Below are 24,002 nucleotides of genomic sequence, written 5' to 3' on the forward strand. Positions count from 1 at the left end.
AAGCATTTTACCTAATATGCAAGCATCCACCTGCACCAAAAATTCTTCAAATAAATTGAATAAGTCCTAATCTTAATTGGATCAAGTGCAATATAGTTGGATGTTCTAGAGAAACTACGAGGGCATCAATATGTGGTGACATGTTAAGAGATTATTTGAGCACTTTCTTTAGAGCTTTTTTGGCTAAGGTAAATCACCTCTTTGCAAGCAGAACTTCATGGCGTTATGTAACCATCCCCATGCAAACACAAGGAAATAGAACCACCTATAATTAGAGAGTGATTCGTCATTTGCAATTCAAGCCTTCTAAAAGATAGTTTCTTGAAAGTTATTGACTGATTAGAGAAATAGAACTCATGCGCTTGTTCATTTAGATTAAAAATCTTTCATATCTTTTATTAAGAAAATATTTGCGCAGATAGATTGGCTCACGTAAGACATTTTTGGGGATCATGACACACGGTGGACTAATGTAACACAATGTGTTTGAGATAGTTATTTTAGAGATCGTTTTGGTCTGATTAATTACCGTTTTTGTTAGTTTTGATGGGTTAGACACATGCCCCCACCCTATTTGTTTGTCTTTTTTTCTTTCAATTTTTAATAAAAAGCTTTATAAAAAAATATTTTGAGTATACTTTTATACTAACAAATACAATTACAACCTTTAAATGAAATATAAATTACACTTGATCACACCATTGTTACATTTATGACAAAGGTAAGAAGAGATAATAAGATAAGAATAGAGGAGACAAAAATGCATAGATAGAGAGGGCTGACAATAATTTTCTTTGAAATTTTCAAAGATTATTCTAATACTATTATCAAATCTATCTTCTCTTTTCACTGCCATATTCTGATTTATTGCTTCTTGTTCTTCCTATGATTTTCTTATGATCTAAGTTTATTTTGATTCCTGCCATACTTTCTTCTTTGCCTCCTTTTATAACCATCTTTTTTTCCAAGTCTAATGCCAACTTATCATCCAACCTTTTAGTTTTCTGCTGACCCTTTTCTCTACTCTCAGCAATCGATGTTCTTCTTGTGATTGCTTCTTTGTCAAGGTACTGAGATTGCTTTCCATGGCTATCTCTTGTGGCTGGTTTCTTTTTTGCTTCTAGAAGTAGCTCATGTGGTTTTTGCAACTTTGTACTAGTTGTTGCTACCTTAGAGTCTTTCTCTTGTTCATAATATAGGAGCTGCACCACAGTTCTTGATGGCAGAAACTCGTTTTTGACAGCGTGTGAGCGCGCGTCTGAGGACAATCTTTGGCACTCTAGAATCCCGCATAAGCGCTTCTTTTCCACCTTGCTCAAGTCCGGATGCACCTGTTTATACATTGACCATATATCATACATATCATGGATAATGCACCATAGATATAATTAAGGTTTGATATTGCTTATGCGATGAATGCGCGATTTACCTTAAGATAAATGTTGATTGCCTGGTACAAATCATCATGCTCTAATCTTCCAACTGCTGGCACAGTTTCAGCAAGAGTTACGAATTTCGACACTGCCATATTTTCATCTCTTGCCACCACTTGAAGATAGGAATCAACAAGTTTACCAACTTTTCGTATCGATCTTAACAAGTAGTGCCTATTGTCCACAGCACCAGGGGAGATTCTTTTCCAAAACTTCAGAAAACTTTCCAACACTACTTGAACTAACTCAATGTCATAAAAATTCTGGTCCAACGACGATGTTGGAGGGTAAAGCAAATCACTCACAGTAGCCTCATGAAACTGTATGCTACCTCTTTTTATCAGTTCTGTTTTTGTCATTGTAGAGACACCTAAATGACTTGAAATGCTCAAGAGTCTTAACAAGAAACCACCTGAAACTGACCCTCTATCTGAAGGAATCATGCTCACAATTGTTTCAAGAATTATTCTGTTTTTCTCCTTGGATTCTTCTGTTTGTGATGCTGAACTTCCTGAACTTTTAGCCTTTATGGTGCAAGGTAACCACTTATATGCGTAAACATGCAAAGCTTCGCCGATAAGCTGCGGCGGAAGCACATGTGTTGATCTAATAGTCATTATTATGCACCTGAAAAGATCTATGTTTAGAATCGATATATCCTCGGTCCACCAATCCTTCGGAACAGAATGATGCTCTTTTCTGTTGTAACCAGGCCTAGTGTAAGTGTAGGACCATTTCACCTGCACATAATCAATGCATGAGACGGAGACGGTATCAAAAATTATGCAAAGGAAGTTTAAGGGTTTTGATTTGTTTTTACCTGTGGTAGGGGTGTAAGAACTTTTTCAATAATTGAATCAATGCATTTTCTTATTATGCCGAGATTCTCAGACCACTCTGGTAACTTCTCGGTGGCCTGCAGCGTCGAAACCGAGTCTTTCCATCCTTCTAGAATGCAAGAACTGAAGAAAGACTCAAGTTTACCTACAAAGTTTCCCCTCTCAACGGACTCATTCATTTGGAGGAGCTTAGCAGCACAAAGTGAAGGTACTAAATTATGAGCACTAATGTTGATTGAAACTCCATAGCAAAACTTAGCACAGAGTTCAAAAGCTTCTGCTCCACCAGGCATATCATGAAGCTCTAGAGGAACACTCTCAGAATCATAAGTATCAGAACCAAGTCTTAGTAAAAGGCCACATTTCGAAAGAAGCGGAGACTGCATCCAACAAAAGTTGAATTATAGACTAACCATTTTTTTTTGTAGCAGAAATAGAAGTCAAACGGGCAACAATACCTTATGTAGCAGATAAGTTGTATCATTGATTTTTATCACAAGGTCGGGAGCTATATCGGAAACTAGACTCCTGCATTCATGATTATGATAACAAACTCATATCAAGTTTCCTATACTTATATATTGACAACAAATTAGTCTAATTTTAGGCCAAAGATGGACATGAATACCTGGTAGCTTGTTCGGTGTAGAAAGAGTCCGACCGAGTTCCAAGTTTCATGAACTTCATAGCTATTTGTTGTGATCTACTTCAAAACCTGCATAAATTCTAAAGAATGGTAACTTTTTTCTCTTCATGCACTTAAAAACAATTGAGGAAAGAAGGTGCATTATAGAATGTTACCTAAGTAGAACATGAAGTGAACTACTACATTATCTAAGTAGAACATAGATAGTTAAGACTATTTATAATGTTGTTGAAGTTGAGAAATTTACTATTAGTAATTAACAGTAAGTTGGATGATAAGTTTTAATAATTCCAAAGCAAATAGGTACTAGTGTATCTTTATATAGAGAGGGATGTATGATTATGTTAAGAAAAGGGCATGAAAATCCGGAAGAAAGTGATGCAACAATAACTAGTGTGTGACCAAAACCTTAATAAGATAATAAAAAATATCATTTATTATTTTAGTGAAATAGCTTAGCATTATTTTCATAAAAGAAACTCTTAGATATAAATTAAGTAACATGGAATTTTTATACAATTGAATCAAGTATGACTAGTATTTTATGATATATGGATAAACACTCCAGCGTAGCGGATTTTGTGGTGCTAAAAGCGTAGCGTATTGGGAAGATTCTACGTCCCAGTTTAATAGGAGTTTATATAGAGAGACATCCCTCACCTTACAAGTCAGTTATTATAAGGATGAGTTAGGTCAAACTTTAACATGGTATCAGGGTTTATTGATGGAACCATGGGTCGCCCACCGTTTATACCCATGCAATTAGCACAAAAGAGTGTTGGACGTGAGGGAGTTAATTGGAAAATTTCCAAATTCTAGAGCTTGAAAAGAGTTTACATAAAGAGGCATCTCTCACCTTACAAGTCAATATTGTAAGAATGAGTTAGGCCAAATTTAAATACAGCGAGCTAACGTAGTGATGGAACTGAACTATTCAAACATATCTTTATACTTTTTATATATAACTCTATACTTTTTATATATAACTCGTTGCGTATTAGAAAACATCATTAGCCACTCTACTTTCGATAACATAGACACAATTAACCGAACTTCGTAATCAAATTGTGATTCTTGTGTCCTTATTTATGTACTGTACTTTGGAATCAGATTTTCTTTCCTAAGTAAGTGATCCTGTGATGAAGTGTCTTCTCAACTATCCAAAAACCAAGAAACATGGAAGATATATCTTGTTTTTCTCCCATATTTTATTCATATAATTGATGAAAGAGCTTAACAATAGTTTCATAAAAGCAACTTTTTAGACAAGTTTCAAATTTTGATATCAACAAAATACTAATCTATAGGGTCTATAAAGAAGAACCTATAATGGTTGTTGAGGTTAAGGATATACATCTATCTATGATGTTAAGGCTAGGCCTTTCATTTGTTAAAATCTGACACACACTTTGGTCTGTGCTTTCACAGACAAATGATGGTAAAGTAAAAAAAGTACTATGTTTATTTTTTGTAGAACAGCATCCATTGCTTTCCACAACACAGAAGCATTGCCCTTCATGTTTTCCAAAAAAGATAGCTTCAGCTTTTGCAGGCTTTATAACTCACCTTTTTCTTTAAGGTAATTTTCAGTTTTTCACATATCCTAATTCAATGATCATAATGAAAGTTCACAAAGTGCATAATCAAAATCTCGACAGAATATGCTACAGACGCGCGTCCAACTAAAGCTAAAATTTCTAGGTTCTTAAATTCAAAGCAAAATGGCATTGAAAGTACGCTTTTCATTCTAAACGCCAAACCAAACATGCTATACATTATAATTTAACAAAATTGCAGTGATACCGTAATTTTGTCAAACTCACTGTGATTCCAAATATGTACTAATTCGGCGACAGTGATTCCAAACATGCACTAGTTGGCACCAACAAGCCACAATTCTTAATATGATTCTTTGATGTAAGTGAGCAAACAATTTAGCCAAATATGTGACCCTTCCCTCCTCCAATTCATAAAGTTTTCTCCCTCTACAAGAAAGTTCTATCATTTCATTTCGTCCTCTTCCTATTGGAATTTTATAGGTACATAGAACCTATATACTTTAGTATATTATGCTTTTTCATAAAAAAAAATATACATATATCTGACAAAAGTGCTTATCCTAGATATAATTAACAGATTGAAAAAGGCTTTTAACTGGTTGTGAAGTGTTAAATCAAAAACAATGCTTTAATCAAACATGTAAAGAAATTTGAAAAGGTTAATAAAGAAGAAAACGTACCGGCGAACAATATATGAAAAAGCTGTCAAAATTGAAGAAATCAGTGGCTATAGAGATAGGAAGCAGAAGCAATAGAATATGAAGTGATGAAAGAGATAAACAAAGCATATATGGCATGACATGTGAAAAAGGAAAGTGGAATATGCTTTACTAGTTTCATGCAAGTAATCCTCAGAGACAGAGAAATAGAGATGAGGGAGTGTTGATAGTGTTATAGGGTACAAAGAGTGAAAGAAGAGTGTGTGGTTTGTTTGAATTAGTCAACATAGTAATGTGTCAAAAGCATGTTATGATGATAAACTTGTTTGAATAGAATAGAAGGAAAATTGAAAAAGAAGTCTTTGGGATGAACATCAATTGAGAATTGGTGATGTATGATTACATTACTTAAAAAGCATGCAATGCAAGTAGGGTAATGCATTGGAGAGTGTTGCTATACTAATTGTGAAGATTCTTGTGTGTGGGTCCAAGTCTCTCTTAAGTAGATGAAAATATCATTTGTGCACTCATCATCATGCTTCTTCCCACTAAATTTTTGGAATATTCTTTTTCTATTTATCCTATTAATGAAGGGATAATCTTAATATTTAGATCAAATCTAATTCATCCATATAAAATCGGTTCATAAAGAGTAATTATGTTCATTCATGTCTAAGATTCGTATTGGACATTGATATTCATCAAAAAAATTATTACATATATGTGTCAGTGTTGATATCAGACATATCTATCTATCTAACACTATAGTTACTGCTTGAGCCCGTTGCGCCCACGTGTCAATCCATGTGGCATTTGTTAGATGAAAGAGATGAGATTGGCATGACTTGTCTATGTTGGTTGTTTATAAATTATAACATCAAATATAGTCAGCCAAATTTCTACTCATATGTCTTGTCTTATGAATTTTGCTTAATGTTGTTGGTTCATGCGTAAAGGCTACTTTTCTATGTTCCTATTAGTTCACTCATGAGTTAATAGCTCACATTTTTATTCTATGATATTATCATATCAAATTGGGCAAGGAAATCGATCCTCCTATTTAAGAAGCCTGAGCAGTAACAAAGAATAATTGGTTTTGGGTTATAAGCTGTATAAGCAAAATCACTAAAAAACTCTAATGATAACTTTATTTTATTACTCAAAAAATCTAATTAAAGCTGATGTCTGCTTTATTGGCAAGTTTGTAGGATAGAAGAAAAAAAAAAGATAGTAGTAGTTTTGGAGCAAGACAACGAAGGAAAAAGTAAATTATTTTTCTTATAGTTTTAAAAAAGTTTCTTTTAGAGAATAATAAAAATAATATTTATTATTAATATTTATTTATTTTAAATGTATTATAATAATATAAATTAACTTTAAAGTATTTTTTAAACCATTCAAAATTTCTATTCAATATTATTTTTGCATCCTTCATTTCAAAATAATTTTATATTAAGAAGAAAAACTAAGACCCCATTAAAAAAAATGGGTTTTTCCTCGTTTCTTTTACCTTCTATTTTCAATTTTATTAATGAAAAGTGATTCTATTAGTTTTGATTTGACAACAACAAATAAAAATAAATAACGTTTGTCCAGATCAGGTAAAAATACACTATTATGATTTAATAGGAGAGGTAAACTTAAAATTTAATTATATTTATTTTTTTTTAGATTATTTTTCATATCAGGTAAAAATACACTATTATGATTTAATATGAGAGGTTAACTTAAAATTTAATTACATTTATTGTTTGTAGATTATTTTTCATAAAAATAAATATTTCATACAAAATTAATATATATTTTAGTTTTTTTAAATATAAGCTAATATATAATTAAAATAAATTTATTAATATAATGTAACAGCCTTTCAATGCCATTAGAAAATCATCCGTATTAATTATTAACTACATTAAAACCCGCCCAATACTAGGCCCTCAAAATCTTTTTATAATATTTTTTTTTGTTAGTTTTAGAATGTTTATTGTTAAATTTTAATTTTTTTCTAGTAATTCTAAGATATTGAAATCCAATGATAATTTAAGCAGAAATAAGATAATTTGTTGTTTAATAAATTTAAAAAATATATTTAGTAAATTTTTGTTATATTGCGTAAATCAAATCATTTAAATCCTCTAAATATAATGGGTAAGGAATAAAAAGAGTGAATTTATTAGAGTGCAGCCTAAGTTAGCAAGCACGCCTATTAACTTCCTTTAATTATAAATGTTATAATTATATATGTGAATAATAATAAAATTCTTATTTAAAATAAACTAAAATAAATTAAATCAAATTCAACCCACCATTCACAAACTTCAGGCTTTTTAAAAGTCAAAAAAATCCTCCCGAATTTTTCGAGAAGATACCAATAATCTAAAGAAAAATCAAATAAATTATGCCTAAATTTGTGGTCAAAATCATCAGAGCATAAGAAGTTGATGCTGACTCTATTAGGAATATTGTAGAAGTAATGAAAATCACTCCAGCTCCTTTTATAGTAAAGCAACCCTGGAGGAAACTTTTAAAAATAAATTCCAAAAGTTAATAAAAGAAATCCACACCTTACTGAAATTTTATGATTTACTTTTACTATTGTATTTTCTTTATTTTTTATTATTTGTTTGAAATTTATTAAAAATATAATATATAATAGTACAATTAAGTTATCAAAATATTTGTATGTTGATATTAATAATATTTTAATCAAACAATAAAATAGAATGTAGTTTTATTTTTATTTTTTCAAAAGTGTTGAACTTACACGCACTATATATTTTATTGTTACTACGGTTAAATATTAGATGGATGGATTGAAAATGATATCATTAAAATATTTATTTAATATGTAATTTATTTAATTTTAATTTAATATTTAATCTTTGATTTAACAATTTAATCTTAAATTTAAAGCTATGGATAAATGAATAAAAATTAAATAGTCAAATCATTAAATCAGAACTAAAATTGTTAGAAAAGATTTATACGGAATAATTTAAAAAAAATCAATTACAAATAAAAACTATATGAAAAAATAAATGAACTAAAAATAAAAGTGGGTGTTTTTAAAAGAAAAATATATTCAAACCAAAATATAAATTAAATTTCTAGACACTAGTTAATTAATTGTGAAAGCATACAATATTTGGTTTTAGAATAAATAATTTATTTTTTTAATCAAATATTTAGTAATTGTATTTAAAGAATTCAAATAAATTGATTTACTGGCTGGAAATATACTGCCAATACTGTGGCTGCCGAGGCTCTTAATTCGAGTGTACACATATTTAATAAGAATAAATAAGAATAAAAAGTATTATATAAATAATTGGTGTATATCTAAGAAAGATTTAGGTGGTGGAAAACTGTCATTTGTTCTTAAATCTATTTCTGTCATGTTACTAAAATGTTTTTTTTTGTCTTTATACACTAAATTCTTCACTTTTAATATTATAACTAGCGGGATATCCGTGCTATCGCACGGGGCCGTTTGGATTTAATATTACGTGGATAAGATCTATCTTATGAAGTTATTCCGTATATATTTAAACAACACGCATATTAATTGGATGACTATTGGAATAAAAATTAAACATGTAGTATGTTAAATAATAGTTAACGATGTAAGAGCTAATAATACATCCAAATTTTAGCTCTTTAACTAAAACAATAATTACACCTCGCAATATGTCATTTGTCAGTTTTTAAATTTGTTTTACGGATCATAAACATTGACATAATCACAAATATAAACAAAAAAATATGTAGCAACCTTTATGCATTGATTAAAGTAATATAACAACATTATACTTATACTTATTTTTTATACTTATAAAAATACTTAGAACCCGTTTATAAAAACACTTATTTGATCCAACGCTGGGTAAAATAATTTTATAAAAATAATTAGTAGATTTTTCTTGTTTATTAAAATATTTGTAACTTGTTTCCGTTTATAAAAATAATGGTATCACCAATATACGTTTTCGCATTTATAAAAATATTTTAAACTTATTCACGTTTATAAATATAATTGTATTAATAGTAGACTTTTCCCGTTTATAAAGTTATTTGCAATTTATTTTCGTTTATAAAAATAGTTGTATCAACAATAGTCTTTTTTCGTTTATAAAAAAAAATTGTATCAACAATAGACTATTTTTGTTTATAAAAATATTTGTAGCTTATTCCCGTTTATAAAAATATTTGTATCAACAATAGACTTATTTTCGTTTATAAAAATATATGTAACTTATTCCCGTTTATTAAATCAATTGTAACAATAGTTGATTATTCCCGTTTATACAAATATTTGTAATTTATTCCGGTTTATAAAATCAATTGTATCGACATTAGGCTTTTACTTTTTTCCGTTTATAAAAATATTTATAATTTATTCCCTTTTATAAAATCAATTGTATCTACAATAGCTTTTTTTCCCGGTTATAAAAATACTTAAAACTTATTCCAGCTTATAAATATAATTGTATCAACAATATTTTTTTTCTAATTTATTAAAATATTTGTAACTTATTTCTCTTTATTAATATAAGTGTATCAACAATAGTATTTTCCCTTTTATAAAATATTTATAATTTATTTCCATTTATAAAATAAGTTAACAGTAAACTTTTCTTCGTTTAAAAAATATAAAATATTTGTAACTTATTCAAATTTATAAAATATTTGTAACTTATTTGAAAATATTTGTAACCTAATCATTAATTTAAAAATATTTGTATCAACAATCATTTTTTCCCTTTATAAAAATATTTGCATCAAAAATAGATCTTTTTCGTTTATAAAAATGTTTATATCCAAGATACATCTTTTCCCGTATTTAAAAAGAATATCGTTTTAAAAAAATTGGATCAACAATATACATTAAAAAATAAAGTAACACTTACTTTTAATTTATGATAAAATTATTTTTTAACTTCTATATTATAAAAAATTTAGTTTAAAATTTTTATTTTGTTTTAGTATTTTTATAACTTAGAAGATTAAAAAATGTTAAATTTTATAATTTAATATTTGAATGTGGGCACCAACTATAATTTATAAATTGATTCATTAATTGAGGCCAAACTTTTTAAAATAGATGGTAATGTTTTTAATTTAAACGTGTTTCATATTCTTATTAATTTTCTCATAAAAATCTAAAACATTAAAAAAATATATTTTATTTCGAAAAAAGAATCTCTAATTTTAATTTTGTATAAATGATTAAAACAAAACTGATTTGTAGTATTAAAAGCCTAAGGACCAATATATGTTATAAACATATCACATTAAAATAAATAAGTAATAAATTGTAATTACAATATTAAATGATATTTTAACCTTTATTATAGTTGTTATAATTTAATTGCATTTAAGATCTAAACTATTAAAAATTGAAATTGAAACTTAAAAAACTACATTGAAAATTTGCATTTATTAAATGATAATTTGACCATTATTATACTATTAATTATTTGAATTTGCATTGAAAATTAAGTGAATTATTCATAAATATGGTAATTTACATTTATTATTTTTTAAAAAATGCTATAATATTAATAACATTAATAAAGTTTTAATGATATACATTTCTTCCATTTTAAAATAAATATTTTTCATATTTTTATACGTATTTTAAAATAGAGTATGTAATATTATAAATTATATATTAATTTTTAATATTTTTATACGTATTTAAAAAATAGAAGTAAAAATTTATATTTAAAATTATCAAATTTTAAACTATTTTTAGTAGAGATGTACAAAAAATTGGTTATATGGAAAAATTCAAATTTCCTCAATAAATGAATAAAATATTTATTGTAGTAATAAGGGATATGTACAAGTATGATTGATTTATGTATAGAAAAAGTATAACATGGGAATTTTAATTTATTGTATAGTCATAAAAGATTTTCAATTTAATAATAAAATTTTATAAAGTATACCATAAATGTAATTTAACCATAATTACTGTAATTATTATTTAATAGCCTTTAACATATATAAAAATAAAAATTGGAAGCAGGTGGGAGTAGCTTTTGTTTTGTACCGTGATTTTAACATTTTCCAAACATAGGCTAATTATAACTGTCAAATATAAAAATATTTTATATCTTATAAAAAAATAGAAAATCAGTAAATACTTCACATTACTCTTTTTTTTAGTAATTTATTATTGTTTTTTAAAATTTCAGAATGTGTGATTTATTTTTTCTAATCAACAGTGTTATTATTATACAATGCCAAAATGATACCTCCTTTATAAAATATTTAATGTTTATTCATTCTTTTCTCAGGTATCATTCAAATTCCAACAAAACAGATTAACATATAGATCCCTTCACAAACATACGTTTAAAATTTTCAAAAACTAACAAAATAAAACAAACAGCTAATTGATCCTTGTACTTCTCTGCTGCCCGAGCAGTAGCAGCTAATTGATCTTGCAACAAAACAAACAAACAAATTTAATCAAATGGTTAAATAAAATAAACTTTAATAAATTACAATAATCATCAATTAGCTTCGTTTAACAATGCAAATTACTCACAGTCTCCAACCTAGCCAACCTATTCACTATTCAAAATTCAGAGTAAATAACATTAGATAACTCAAAATTCAAATTCAAATTTCAATCGAAAGTCTCCTTGAGGCACAACCGGACAATAGAATGGAGAGGAATGGCTTGTACCGTCGCAATTCAATAGAGAAGCAGAGGTTCAAAAGCTGATTGAGAAGGACTATCGGAGCTCCTCATATCAACTGTAAGAAACGGAATAAAAATTAGAATTTGATTGTAAAATATAGATGGTGTCAGTTAGATCTTAGATCTCACAACATTTTCAGATTGATACGAAAGGAAGAATGAGAATGTAATAGTACCTGGTATGATATCTTTTGTCGAATGGTGCAGATGCTTATTCCGTCTTCATCTGCTTCTATTTTATGCAAATTGTGCAAGCTGAATCTTCTATATCCCTATTTAATTTTTTCAGATTAATATATTGAAAAATCAAAACATGAAGAATCAAAAAACAAAAAATAAACTTTACTTGATTGAAGCTTGGGTGTTTAGTCAAATCTTGAATCAGTTTAAGCGATGCTTCTTTTTCCTTTCAACAGAAAAAAATACAAAACCTAAACCAAACCCATAAATAACAAAAAAAAAAATAGAGAAAAAAAATAGCAAAAAAAAAATGAATCAAGAAAGAACAAAATTTGTATACCTTTTTTAGAGAAATTTTCTTGGAACGTTTGAGTTTATCATCAGATTCAACCCATTTTTGTTTTAATTGAAAACATGCATAAAAAGCACTGAAAATCAGAACATACAGACTAAAATAGAGAGAAGCAAATACCTCATCTTTGATAGCAGCAAAGAGGGAAGAATGAAAAGAGATGGAGCGGCCTAGGAAAGAGAGGAAGTTAGGTTTTCTTATTTGTGTTTTAATAGGGTTGGGTGAATGGATTATTTGTTGCATCTTGGAAAAAAAAAAGAATTTTTTGGGTTGTAAATCGTGATTTATCATTTCAAGAACTCAACATTTATGTTGGCGGTTCAAATTGAGCTGTCAGTTTAAATGTTGCAACAGAAACGTGATCAAGGTTTAGTGGAATAATTAGTGGAATAAAAATAAATTAAAATCCAACAAAAATGATGCATTCTTTTCATTTTCCCAAATAAAAAGTTGGAAAGTGACTTTTTAGAAAACTGGAAGATGGCTTTTCATTTCTCAAGGTTAAATTTGAAATCCAATATTATGTCTTTCCAGCTTCTTGTGTATTAAAATAAATAAAAAATCAGTAAGAAAATAATGAGGGATTGCCATGTCAGCAAAATTAAGATTACAATCAACCATATTGCAGTATTTAACAAATAGACTAATTTGCCCTTAATTATTAGATTAGTTTAAGTTAAACTCAATTAGGGTATACGTGGAATTTCCAGGTACTTTAACTTTTATATATTGTTAATAGATAATAATACCTCTTGTTAGTATAAAGACTCAAATGATCATTTCTCTTCATTTTTTATTTTTTTTTTCTCTTCAGTTTTCTTATCTTTCTTACACTTTCTCTCTTCAACCTTTTATGCATATAGTTTTTTTTCCACTTTCTCTCATCACCATTTTCTCTTTCTTTGATTGTTATATTCTTTCTTCCACTTTCTCTCTTTTCACTATTTAGTATGCCGATGAGTATGGTGGTGGTGGCGGAAACCGATTTACGGCGACGATTATGGTGGTTGTGGTGAAAATGGGTTTCCAGCGACGAGTGTCATTGTGGTCAGATTCGAAAAGGTTTACATATGATTTTATCAATTTAGGTTTTGTTATTAACTTATTCAGGTAGATTTGAACTGTTTAAGTTTTGTTATTACAAATTTTTTATTGTTTATGACAGAGACGATGTAATATCAATAAACTCAACTATAGTAATTGATTATAGTCATTTGGTTGTTAAAGTTACATATCCAAAAGGATTTTAATAAGTGGATCTTCGATAAAACGCGGATCTCCTCTTTCCTTTGATTTTAGCTATGATTATCCTTCTTTCTTTTGCTTCTGTTTCATTTGTGTAGTGTTATTTGATGTTGTTACTGTGAAAGTTGTTCCAGTTAACAATTTGCTTTCGAAATAACGAGCGTTGCACCTTGCCTACAAAGTGTTTGATGTAAGTTCCCATTTATTTCATTTGTGATTGAGTTATTTGTGGGCAATGGTGTATTTGTGAAGTTACGTTTTTTATTGCTATTTTCTGTTTGCTACCTTTCAAATATTGCTCACTGTACTGTTATTTTATATAACATACATGTTATTTCCCATGATATTGTGTGGAACATTTCAATTATTTTTATTCTTTAGCATATTTTCTGATTAAACATGGTCTTAAAGGGTGATTGCGTTGGCTGGAACCAAGATGGAAGCAGTGGCATCTCAGCTATAAATTTTATGTTCCATAACCTTTAACATTACTCATTTGGCTTCACCTTTTCATCATTGTTGTCAATCGCTGACAACAAAAAATAGTTGACAATTTAGATTACACTATGAATATTGTCATAACATAAGCAATTGACAACTTCAATATTTTGCAGTGGGAGAGACAGGGATTGAATGGTTTTCTCTTCAATACCACCCTGAAGCATCCCCTGGACCTCATGATTCCGACAACGGTGAGATACATCAAACTTGTACTATTTATTAAAAGAGCTTTGCTGAAGGAACATGAATAGAAGCATTGTGAAATATATAATATTTAATATATATTGCATCAACCATTGCAATCTTTTTAGCCTTTAACTTCTAAATCTTAATTGAATCCCTTCAAAAATGATTTCTGAGTTTTCGTGTATTTTATGACTTTGATCTGGTAGCCTAATAAAAGTGCTCATGTTCCAAACTGTGGTAAGCGGTGAGGGAACTTTTTGAATATTTTCATTGCTTTGAATATCTCAATTAAAACTCAACTCTTCCTTGAGGTGCGTAATTGCCTCTGAGACACCATTATGCAAATTGAAGGGTTGTGTATGTGATACAAAGGTAGTATAATCATTAATCGTTAAATGACATAATCGTGTAGTTTAAGAATGGTTATTACCTCAAGAAATATTTTTCAGCAATTTTTGCAGCTCGTGTTACTCTCTATGATAATGCATAATGTATCGCAAGTGATAGTACATGTGCAGCTTCCTGGATAGTACATGTGCAGGGCACATTTTTAATTGATTCTAATTTTCTGTTGTTGAGTCTAACTAATGCATGGCTGACTATGGTTTTGACAGTAAGACTTAAGCCTCTTGAATGAAGTGTAATGTCATGGGTTTTTGAATTGTTTTGATGATGAATTAGTAATGCTTTCAATGTCTCTTGCTTGAGGTTGTAGTAATGATCAGTTAGCAAAATTAGGCTTTACTTGGCTTGAATTTGAATGCAAACTTTGATGAATGACCAGTCTGGATTGCTATTGAATTGCATTACATGATCATTGGCCTGCAAACTGTATGATCAAGCCTTAGAATTTTGGTACAAGCATGTGCACTGCTTGCCTTTGCATGTTGCACTTTGGTACAAACCTTAGTTAGATATTTGGATTTAGAGGTTTATGTAGTTAGTAGGTAAGTACCATTTATGTAAGTTGGATATTTTGTTATGATTGCAATCTGGGAGTGAAATTAAGATTTTATTCAAAGAGTATTCAATTATGAGTTAACATATCATAGTTTCCGCAATTCACAATCGGCAATTGCAATTGCGGTTGAAATAAAGCGACCTAAGATGTCTCTGCTGATCGCGACTTTACGTGTCTATTAGTCGGGATAACGCAAGTGCACAGTCGTGTCGTGTAGTTTTAAAAGATATCGAATCCACAGGGACTATAAATCGATCTACCGTTATCTAAAGTTACTATGTAAAGCTAAGGCTAATGATATTTGGGTTTTTTATAAATGGAAACTAAAATCTTAAAGCTAGGTAAAATATAATAATAAACGGATATCAGTATGTATTTCATCTAACTTAGATGATCCGAAGTTCCATTGGCCAGATTCTAATTAAATCAAAGATCTTTACTAACTATGTTATTTAAAAGTCCTCCTCTCAAACTCTCGCTCTATTGATTCAGACTACGATCCTAACTCATAATGTACGCTCTCGCCATCCCACCAGATTTAGAAACGCTTTTTGAAAACATCATAATTAATAAAATGCTCGCTTCATGAAGACGTTATCTACTTAAATCTCCTAATCTCAAACTCTCGCTCTGTAGACTCGGAACATGCTAATATCCCTAACGTACGCTTTCGCCATCCCGCGCGGGAGTAAAAACACTTTTTGAAAGTAAATAAATTCTAATCAGTTTTAATACGCTTTCGCCATCCTTAAAACTAATGTCCTATGTCTACTATTCAGTTAAAGATCTCAAACTTTCGCTCTATTGATTTTAACCTTTGACTGCCTTAAGACCTCAAACTTTCGCTCTATTGGTTTTAAGACTTACTAATTAAATTAGACATACAAACCAAAAACAAGTGATATTTAATAAAACATAATTAAGCCAATTTATTTCGGATCCCTTTTGTTAGATTACTTTACATACCGACATCTAAATAAATTAGCCTGACATACTTAAAGAAACAAACATGAAATTATAATTATTAAACATGAAATTATAATTATTAACCATGAACATGCGCATATTTAGATTTGTAATGATAAAACAATATTATAAGAACAAGAAACTAAAATAATTGCAAATAAATAAACCTGGAAGTAAAGCAGACAAAATGAACTTGAATTAAATTACGAACAAAACAAATCTTGAAACTTGAATGAAGCTTTGAAATAATGTCGGCAAGATTGTGATCCAAGAGTACATAAATTGTAGGCCTAAAACTAATGGTGTGGTAGTTCCTCAATGTGAGAAACTACCACTTTTACAAAGTGATAATTTATGCCTAAAACTATGAACAGCGCTTCCGCGCCTAAAACTTGGATACCTTCAAATGAATGCTCAGACTCTTTATATAGTGAATGAAAGTGGAAGTTACTTTCAGCATCATGTGAGAAGTAGTGGAGATCATGGCGTGGGAAGTTGAGAAAATATAGGAAGACTTGGTTGGTGGAGTATAGAACGGAGACGTGGGCCTTCAAATTTAAACTATCTTTGAACGAGTCTTGAGACGTGGGTCTCAAAGTGGCTGGATTGTTGGAGACGGACGTCTCCTTCATGTGACGTGTCCTATGAACGTGGGTGAACTTGGGAGACGGACGTCTCCTTTGATGACGTGGCCCTTGGACTTTGGAGACGGGCGTCTCCATGCAATTGGGCCCTTAGACGGGCGTCTCAGCTTCTTCATAGTGGGAGCTTCAGCTCCTTCGTGGGCTGGGCTTCCAAACTTGGTCCATCCAATTTGCACCCCTCACATTTGATTCATTCTATTTGCACCCCTCACATTTGATTCATTCTATTTGCACCTCCACTTATAATATTTGCCTATTTTCTTCTTTTTAAGTTGTTTTTATCTACATTTCATCTTCTTTTGACAAATAGTTCTCAAAACGAACATAAAACCTGAAACAATGAAAATACCAACATAATACCGACATAAAGCAACATAATTAAGATAAAATAGGGAAATAATATATGTAAATCAAGCCTAATATGTGATACATTTTCGCGTTATCAAATACCCTCACACTTAAACCATTGCTTGTCCTCAAGCAATCAACCACACGGTAAAAGAAAATGATTAAGCATGGTTTTTGAAACAAAGGCACGACACGACTCCTAGTCATACGCGGTGCTAGGCAAATGTTACATCGATAGGTACTAGATATCAACATCAAGGATACCGTAACGACACAATGTCAAAAACTCCCTCCTTATACAAACCAATTCGAATTATGCCATTATAACTTAACCTATATCTCTCGTTTTTCCTTTCACTCTTTTCATTCAAGCGCAATCACATTAAGCCCGTTATCCGTACACTCACATAGTAGGGGAAATCGGTTAGCGACTATGATCCTTTTCTTTTCTTTAGCACGGGGTTCTGGTTTTTAGGTGGTGCAGCCCCATTTTCCCAATTGCGGTTGTGGGGGATCGGACCGTAATCCACCCCACCAAGCCCAGTACTAGTGACCTCTAGGCCAACCAACAGTGGGTGCTAATTATTAAATCCTTATATGTGTAACAACCGTTGGGCTAAATGACCGGGTGAGGGTCACCTAACTTAGGGGGTTATTTTTCAATCAAAGCATTTATTTAATAAAAACAAGACCATTCACTTATATTCATCGACTCCCTACGTAGTTTGTGCTTAAGATGGTGTCGACTGCTAATATAAACTACTTAAGAGCTACTTTGAAAACTTGAGCCTAAGGTCTCGACATAATGGGCATCCAAATTGATATCACATAATGAGGGGGTTTAGGGTGTCAGGACGGTATCGATGTTGTTGAAACATCTTCAAGTCTTTCTAACAATGCCTAAAGTGTGACATCCTCTATACTTTCAGAGTGTGTATGCCATGCGTCAAAATTCAAATTTTTGTTGGAGGTTAAAATTTTTCAAAATTGGGGAAAATTTGATAACAGAAAATCATATAAAAAGACTTGACAACGTAACTAGAAAACAATAAAGCAACAAATGAAAGCGGTAAAGCTTCTCCCCCACACTTAAACCAAACATTGTCCTCAATGTTTCGATCCAAGGTGGAGAAGAAAAGTCAGAACCTATATGGATGCTACCGGCAGGCTATCACAACCAAATCTGCTCCGCGTCCGGAGGAAATATCTTCTCCTATCATGCTCGTCAACGGTGTCACCACCAGCAGCAACACTCGTAGGAATGTGCGTGGAGACCCATTCATCTTTGAGATGATCGTCTATAGATTTTTCGCCTAGATATGGCCGAGACGTGACAAGCGATCCATGTCTTTATTATCTGCAAGTTCAAACGATAAAAGGAAAACATTAAACTGAAAACTCGTGGGTTGCCTCCCACGCAGCGCTTTGTTTAACGTTGATAGCTTGACGGCTTAAGAGTGCAAGCACTCAAGGTGGTTCTCTCGAGAATGACTCCTCGGTTGAACTTTTAGAAAACCTCATTTTCCATGGCCACTTATCAAGCCATCTCACATATCCCTCACCTTTTCTTTTCTTTCTTCTGTGGGGTGGTTCATTCTTTTGAAATCGTGGTGGCGGTTCTGGATCTATCCTAAGTATCAGTTTTTCGAGTTCGGGCTTAGTGATATTATCCACCACCTCAAAGGTTAACCTTACCCTCTTATCACTAATGATATCCTTAGTTTCATGGTCGTCTACATTTCTCTTATTATGCAAGACTTCAAATAAGGGTGCATTAGTGTGGATATTTTCCAATACCTTCACATACATTATGGATTTGGAGTCTACCTTAGCTTCCACAAAACTTTGCGGGAAAGAAATCGGCGGGGTATAGGGAAGAGGAATAACAATAGGTGTTTCCCTCTCTACCTCTTCTACAACCTCCCTTTCAAATGGTGTTGGCGGATTTTTCTCAATCTCCACTCTTTTCTCACTAGAAATCTCTTCAACCACATTATCACTCTTCTCAATCTCATAATCACTCTCCTCAATCTCATAATCACTCTCCTCAATCTCATTATCACTCTCCTCAGGAATTTCAATTTGTTCTTCACTAATGGTTGTTTCCATATACTCCTCAAGTAAGTGTCCTAGCGACTTCTGTTCAAGTTGGGAGATTTGAGTTTCTAATGCCATGTTGTGAGTCGCGAGGGACTCAACCATAGTGGTCAGTTGCCTAAGGGTTTCATTGTTTTGAAGACTTTGTTTGATAAGCTCTTGGTTTTGGACGGTTTGTGTCTCTACAAAGTGCTCCATCATGGCTTCTAATCTAGAGTGAGTTAGCGTCTCGTCGGGATCCTCCGTTGATGTTTCGAAGTTAAAATTATGGGATTCTTGAGGTTCTTCAAAGGGAGCTAGCGTTGCATTTTTCGTTTCCTCAAAGTGTTTCGTCATCATAGATTCTAGCCTAGAGAGAGTTTGTGCTTCAATGAATTCCTCCATTAAGATTTCGAGGTTGGATTTATGATAATCTTGCGACTCCTCAAAATGTTGGGCGTGGTGATCGTAAAGGAAATTTGGTTGATGATAAGTTGGCGTTGCATTGAAATCCTCTATTAATGCTTCAGGGTTAGAATTATAGGATTCTTGTGGTTCCTCGAAATATTGGGCTTGGTGATCGTAGAGGAAATTCGGTTGAGGATAAGTTTGGTTGGAATTATAAAATTCTTGTAGTTCCTCAAAATGTTGGGATTGGTGATTGTAGAGGGAATTTGGTTGAGGATAAGCTAGTGTCGGATTGTAATCCCTAATTAATGTTTCGAGGTTTTGATTGTAGGTTTCTTGTGGTTCCTCGAAATGTTGAGATTGGGAGTTGCAGAGGTAATTTGGGTGAGAATGAATTGGTGGCGCAGCATTGAAATTCTTCAATAATATTTCGTGATCGGATTTATAGGATCCAGGTGATTCCTCGAAATACTGGAAGTGGGGGTTATAGAAAAATTTTGGGTGATACATAGTAGTAAATGAAAAGAAAGAAAAAAAATGCCTTAGTCTCTACGGTGTAACAGCGAGTTACGATATCGACTTGAATAGTCCCTGGAAACGGCGCCAAAAACTTGATCGCGACTTTACGTGTCTATTAGTCGGGATAACTGCAAGTGCACAGTCGTGTCGTGTAGTTTTAAAAGATATTGAATCCACAGGGACTATAAATCGATCTACCGTTATCTAAAGTTACTATGTAAAGCTAAGGCTAATGATATTTGGGTTTTTTATAAATGGAAACTAAAATCTTAAAGCTAGGTAAAATATAATAATAAACGGATATCAGTATGTATTTCATCTAACTTAGGTGATCCGAAGTTCCATTGGCCAGATTCTAATTAAATCAAAGATCTTTACTAACTATGTTATTTAAAAGTCCTCCTCTCAAACTCTCGCTCTATTGATTCAGACTACAATCCTAACTCATAATGTACGCTCTCGCCATCCCACCAGATTTAGAAACGCTTTTTGAAAACATCATAATTAATAAAATGCTCGCTTCATGAAGACGTTATCTACTTAAATCTCCTAATCTCAAACTCTCGCTCTGTTGACTCGGAACATGCTAATATCCCTAACGTACGCTTTCGCCATCCCGCGCGGGAGTAAAAACACTTTTTGAAAGTAAATAAATTCTAATCAGTTTTAATACGCTTTCGCCATCCTTAAAACTAATGTCCTATGTCTACTATCCAGTTAAAGATCTCAAACTTTCGCTCTATTGATTTTAACCTTTGACTGCCTTAAGACCTCAAACTTCCGCTCTATTGGTTTTAAGACTTACTAATTAAATTAGACATACAAACCAAAAACAAGTGATATTTAATAAAACATAATTAAGCCAATTTATTTCGGATCCCTTTTGTTAGATTACTTTACATACCGACATCTCAATAAATTAGCCAGACATACTTAAAGAAACAAACATGAAATTATAATTATTAAACATGAAATTATAATTATTAACCATGAACATGCGCATATTTAGATTTGTAATGATAAAACAATATTATAAGAACAAGAAACTAAAATAATTGCAAATAAATAAACCTGGAAGTAAAGCAGACAAAATGAACTTGAATTAAATTACGAACAAAACAAATCTTGAAACTTGAATGAAGCTTTGAAATAATGTTGGCAATATTGTGATCCAAGAGTACATAAATTGTAGGCCTAAAACTAATGGTGTGGTAGTTCCTCAATGTGAGAAACTACCACTTTTACAAAGTGATAATTTATGCCTAAAACTATGAACAGCGCTTCCGCGCCTAAAACTTGGATACCTTCAAATGAATGCTCAGACTCTTTATATAGTGAATGAAAGTGGAAGTTACTTTCAGCATCATGTGAGAAGTAGTAGAGATCATGGCGTGGGAAGTTGAGAAAATATAGGAAGACTTGGTTGGTGGAGTATAGAACGGAGACGTGGGCCTTCAAATTTAAACTATCTTTGAACGAGTCTTGAGACGTGGGTCTCAAAGTGGCTGGATTGTTGGAGACGGACGTCTCCTTCATGTGACGTGTCCTATGATCGTGGGTAAACTTGGGAGACGGACGTCTCCTTTGATGACGTGGCCCTTGGACTTTGGAGACGGGCGTCTCCATGCAATTGGGCCCTTAGACGGGCGTCTCAGCTTCTTCATAGTGGGAGCTTCAGCTCCTTCGTGGGCTGGGCTTCCAAACTTGGTCCATCCTATTTTCACCCCTCACATTTGATTCATTCTATTTGCACCTCCACTTATAATATTTGCCTATTTTCTTCTTTTTAAGTTGTTTTTATCTACATTTCATCTTCTTTTGACAAATAGTTCTCAAAACGAACATAAAACCTGAAACAATGAAAATACCAACATAATACCGACATAAAGCAACATAATTAAGATAAAATAGGGAAATAATATATGTAAATCAAGCCTAATATGTGATACATTTTCGCGTTATCATCTGCAAAGGCATCACAACCACAATTGCAGCATTTGAAAGATTACATTTGAACTAATAATACTTTTACTTTGAAGAATCCGGAGTTTTTGATCCGCGAGAAGGTCGGTCGAAGTTCAAGGTGCAACCAAGCATACGACGATGGAGTTAACAAACTGTAGCCAATAGATGAGAAAACTGAAACATAAGCCTTTCTCTGGTGTGTGTATATATATATTTATATATATATATATATATATATATATATATATATATATATATATATATATATATATATATATATATATATATATATATATATATATATATATATATATATATATATATATATATATATATATATATATATATAATATACATATCAAGTGAGAGCAATTTTTAAATGAGAGATGAGAGGAAGAAATATCAACCATTGGATTCATCAAGAGAGAGAAACTAATAGCCTCATTAATGTATTAACATTCTCTCTCTTGATGAATCCAATGGTTGATATTTCTTCCTCTTATCTCTCATTTAAAAATGCTCTCACTTGATATGCTCCCTATATATATATATATATATATATATATATATATATATATATATATATATATATATATATATATATATATATATATATATATATATATATATATATATATATAAAGATGGAGGAGAGAGAAAAAAATATTGATAATTAAATTTTCACCATTTATTTTAAAATCTAATGGTTCAGATTTATTCTCATATGCTCACATAAAAATGTCATTCTCATATGGTATGTCTCATATATATATATATATATATATATATATATATATATATATATATATATATATATATATATATATATATATATATATATATATATATATATATCGAATATTTATTGGCTATATTGTGTAATTATAAGAATTAATTCTTTGTAAATTATCTCAGGATTCTTAGCATGCTCCTATTATTTGTTTGGGAATTAATTGAGCTCAATTAGGAGTATATTACTCTATCACAATTCCATGTTAAATAAATATTTGTAAAATAATTAATAGACAGCAGATTTTAGTTTCATCTGAAACCCTCCAATTGTGTATGTGCTCAACAAATTTGAAATATTATGTAAACTAATAGTAGTATTTATTAGTTTAATTAATTTATTTATTTTAATATTACATTGGTTTTAAATAAAATTGTTGTTTTCCATTTGCAATTTTAGTTTTTAATATAATACTTACCGTGAATTACTTCAATCTATTATTTTATAGTATTTTATAGTCAAACTTTTTACTATCTTTATCCATATGTTTAGTCACAATTAAAATTTTAAGTCTCTCATAAAAAATAAAAAATAGTTTGCTTTAAAAAAACTATGACGGTTGAGGTGTCATTTATGAAATTAATTCAAAAAATTTAGAATAAGTTAAATTAGAAAAAAGGTTTAGAAAGGAACATGTTTGGTGCATAATAATTTGTATACAGTTGTTGATTTTAGTATCACCAATGTATTTTAGTAGTAATGTAATTTACTATAGGCCGATGCAATTATGCGTTAAGCTTGAAAACGAGTTAGGAGAGTGTGGAGTGCACGCTCGTCAAGTCAACATATAATTGAAACGGGGTTCCAAGGGGCGAAGCCCCTGGCGGGGTGCGGGGCAGCGTCGCGTTCGAATTTTTTTTGAATAGTTGTACCCTTTCCCAACCGACATAACTGTTTTTTCCCGAACAGGTGTGTCATTTCGGTTTTTGTTGTTGATCTCCCATATAAGGAGTCATTTGGCCTCGGTTTCGGACACGAAAAAATAATACTTCCTCTCTACATTCCTGATCTGT

The 24,002-nt window shown here is 30.9% G+C and overlaps 2 protein-coding genes and 1 long non-coding RNA gene across 4 annotated transcripts; 1 reads left to right on the plus strand and 2 right to left on the minus strand.

Annotated features, from left to right (window-relative positions):
• Nucleotides 1–528: 528 nt before the first annotated feature.
• Nucleotides 529–5,481, minus strand: LOC131595368 (BTB/POZ domain-containing protein At5g47800). 2 transcript variants are annotated; one of them, XM_058867708.1, is made up of 6 exons: nucleotides 5,158–5,481; nucleotides 2,901–2,987; nucleotides 2,731–2,800; nucleotides 2,254–2,652; nucleotides 1,430–2,173; nucleotides 529–1,331 (listed from the first exon to the last, which is right to left on the minus strand). In XM_058867708.1, exons 2-6 carry the CDS (start codon nucleotides 2,957–2,959, stop codon nucleotides 834–836), a joined length of 1,770 nt encoding a protein of 589 aa, XP_058723691.1. In that variant the 5' UTR covers nucleotides 2,960–2,987; nucleotides 5,158–5,481; the 3' UTR covers nucleotides 529–833. The 2 variants fall into 2 exon arrangements, with proteins under 2 accessions (XP_058723691.1, XP_058723692.1); XM_058867709.1 differs by lacking the exon at nucleotides 5,158–5,481 and adding an exon at nucleotides 3,074–3,201.
• A 6,005-nt stretch (nucleotides 5,482–11,486) lies between these two features.
• Nucleotides 11,487–12,695, minus strand: LOC131599833 (uncharacterized). The gene is made up of 4 exons (XM_058872088.1): nucleotides 12,501–12,695; nucleotides 12,195–12,254; nucleotides 12,025–12,120; nucleotides 11,487–11,904 (listed from the first exon to the last, which is right to left on the minus strand). The coding sequence occupies exons 1-4, from the start codon at nucleotides 12,669–12,671 to the stop codon at nucleotides 11,896–11,898; spliced, it is 336 nt and encodes a 111-aa protein (XP_058728071.1). The 5' UTR covers nucleotides 12,672–12,695; the 3' UTR covers nucleotides 11,487–11,895.
• Nucleotides 12,696–13,207: 512 nt separating this feature from the next.
• Nucleotides 13,208–22,356, plus strand: LOC131599834 (uncharacterized). The gene is made up of 3 exons (XR_009282927.1): nucleotides 13,208–13,442; nucleotides 14,240–14,317; nucleotides 22,274–22,356. It is a non-coding gene; the product is annotated as an uncharacterized LOC131599834 (long non-coding RNA).
• Nucleotides 22,357–24,002: the final 1,646 nt, after the last annotated feature.

The sequence above is a fragment of the Vicia villosa genome, linkage group LG4, assembly GCF_029867415.1.
Source record: "Vicia villosa cultivar HV-30 ecotype Madison, WI linkage group LG4, Vvil1.0, whole genome shotgun sequence".
Taxonomy (NCBI): domain Eukaryota; kingdom Viridiplantae; phylum Streptophyta; class Magnoliopsida; order Fabales; family Fabaceae; genus Vicia; species Vicia villosa.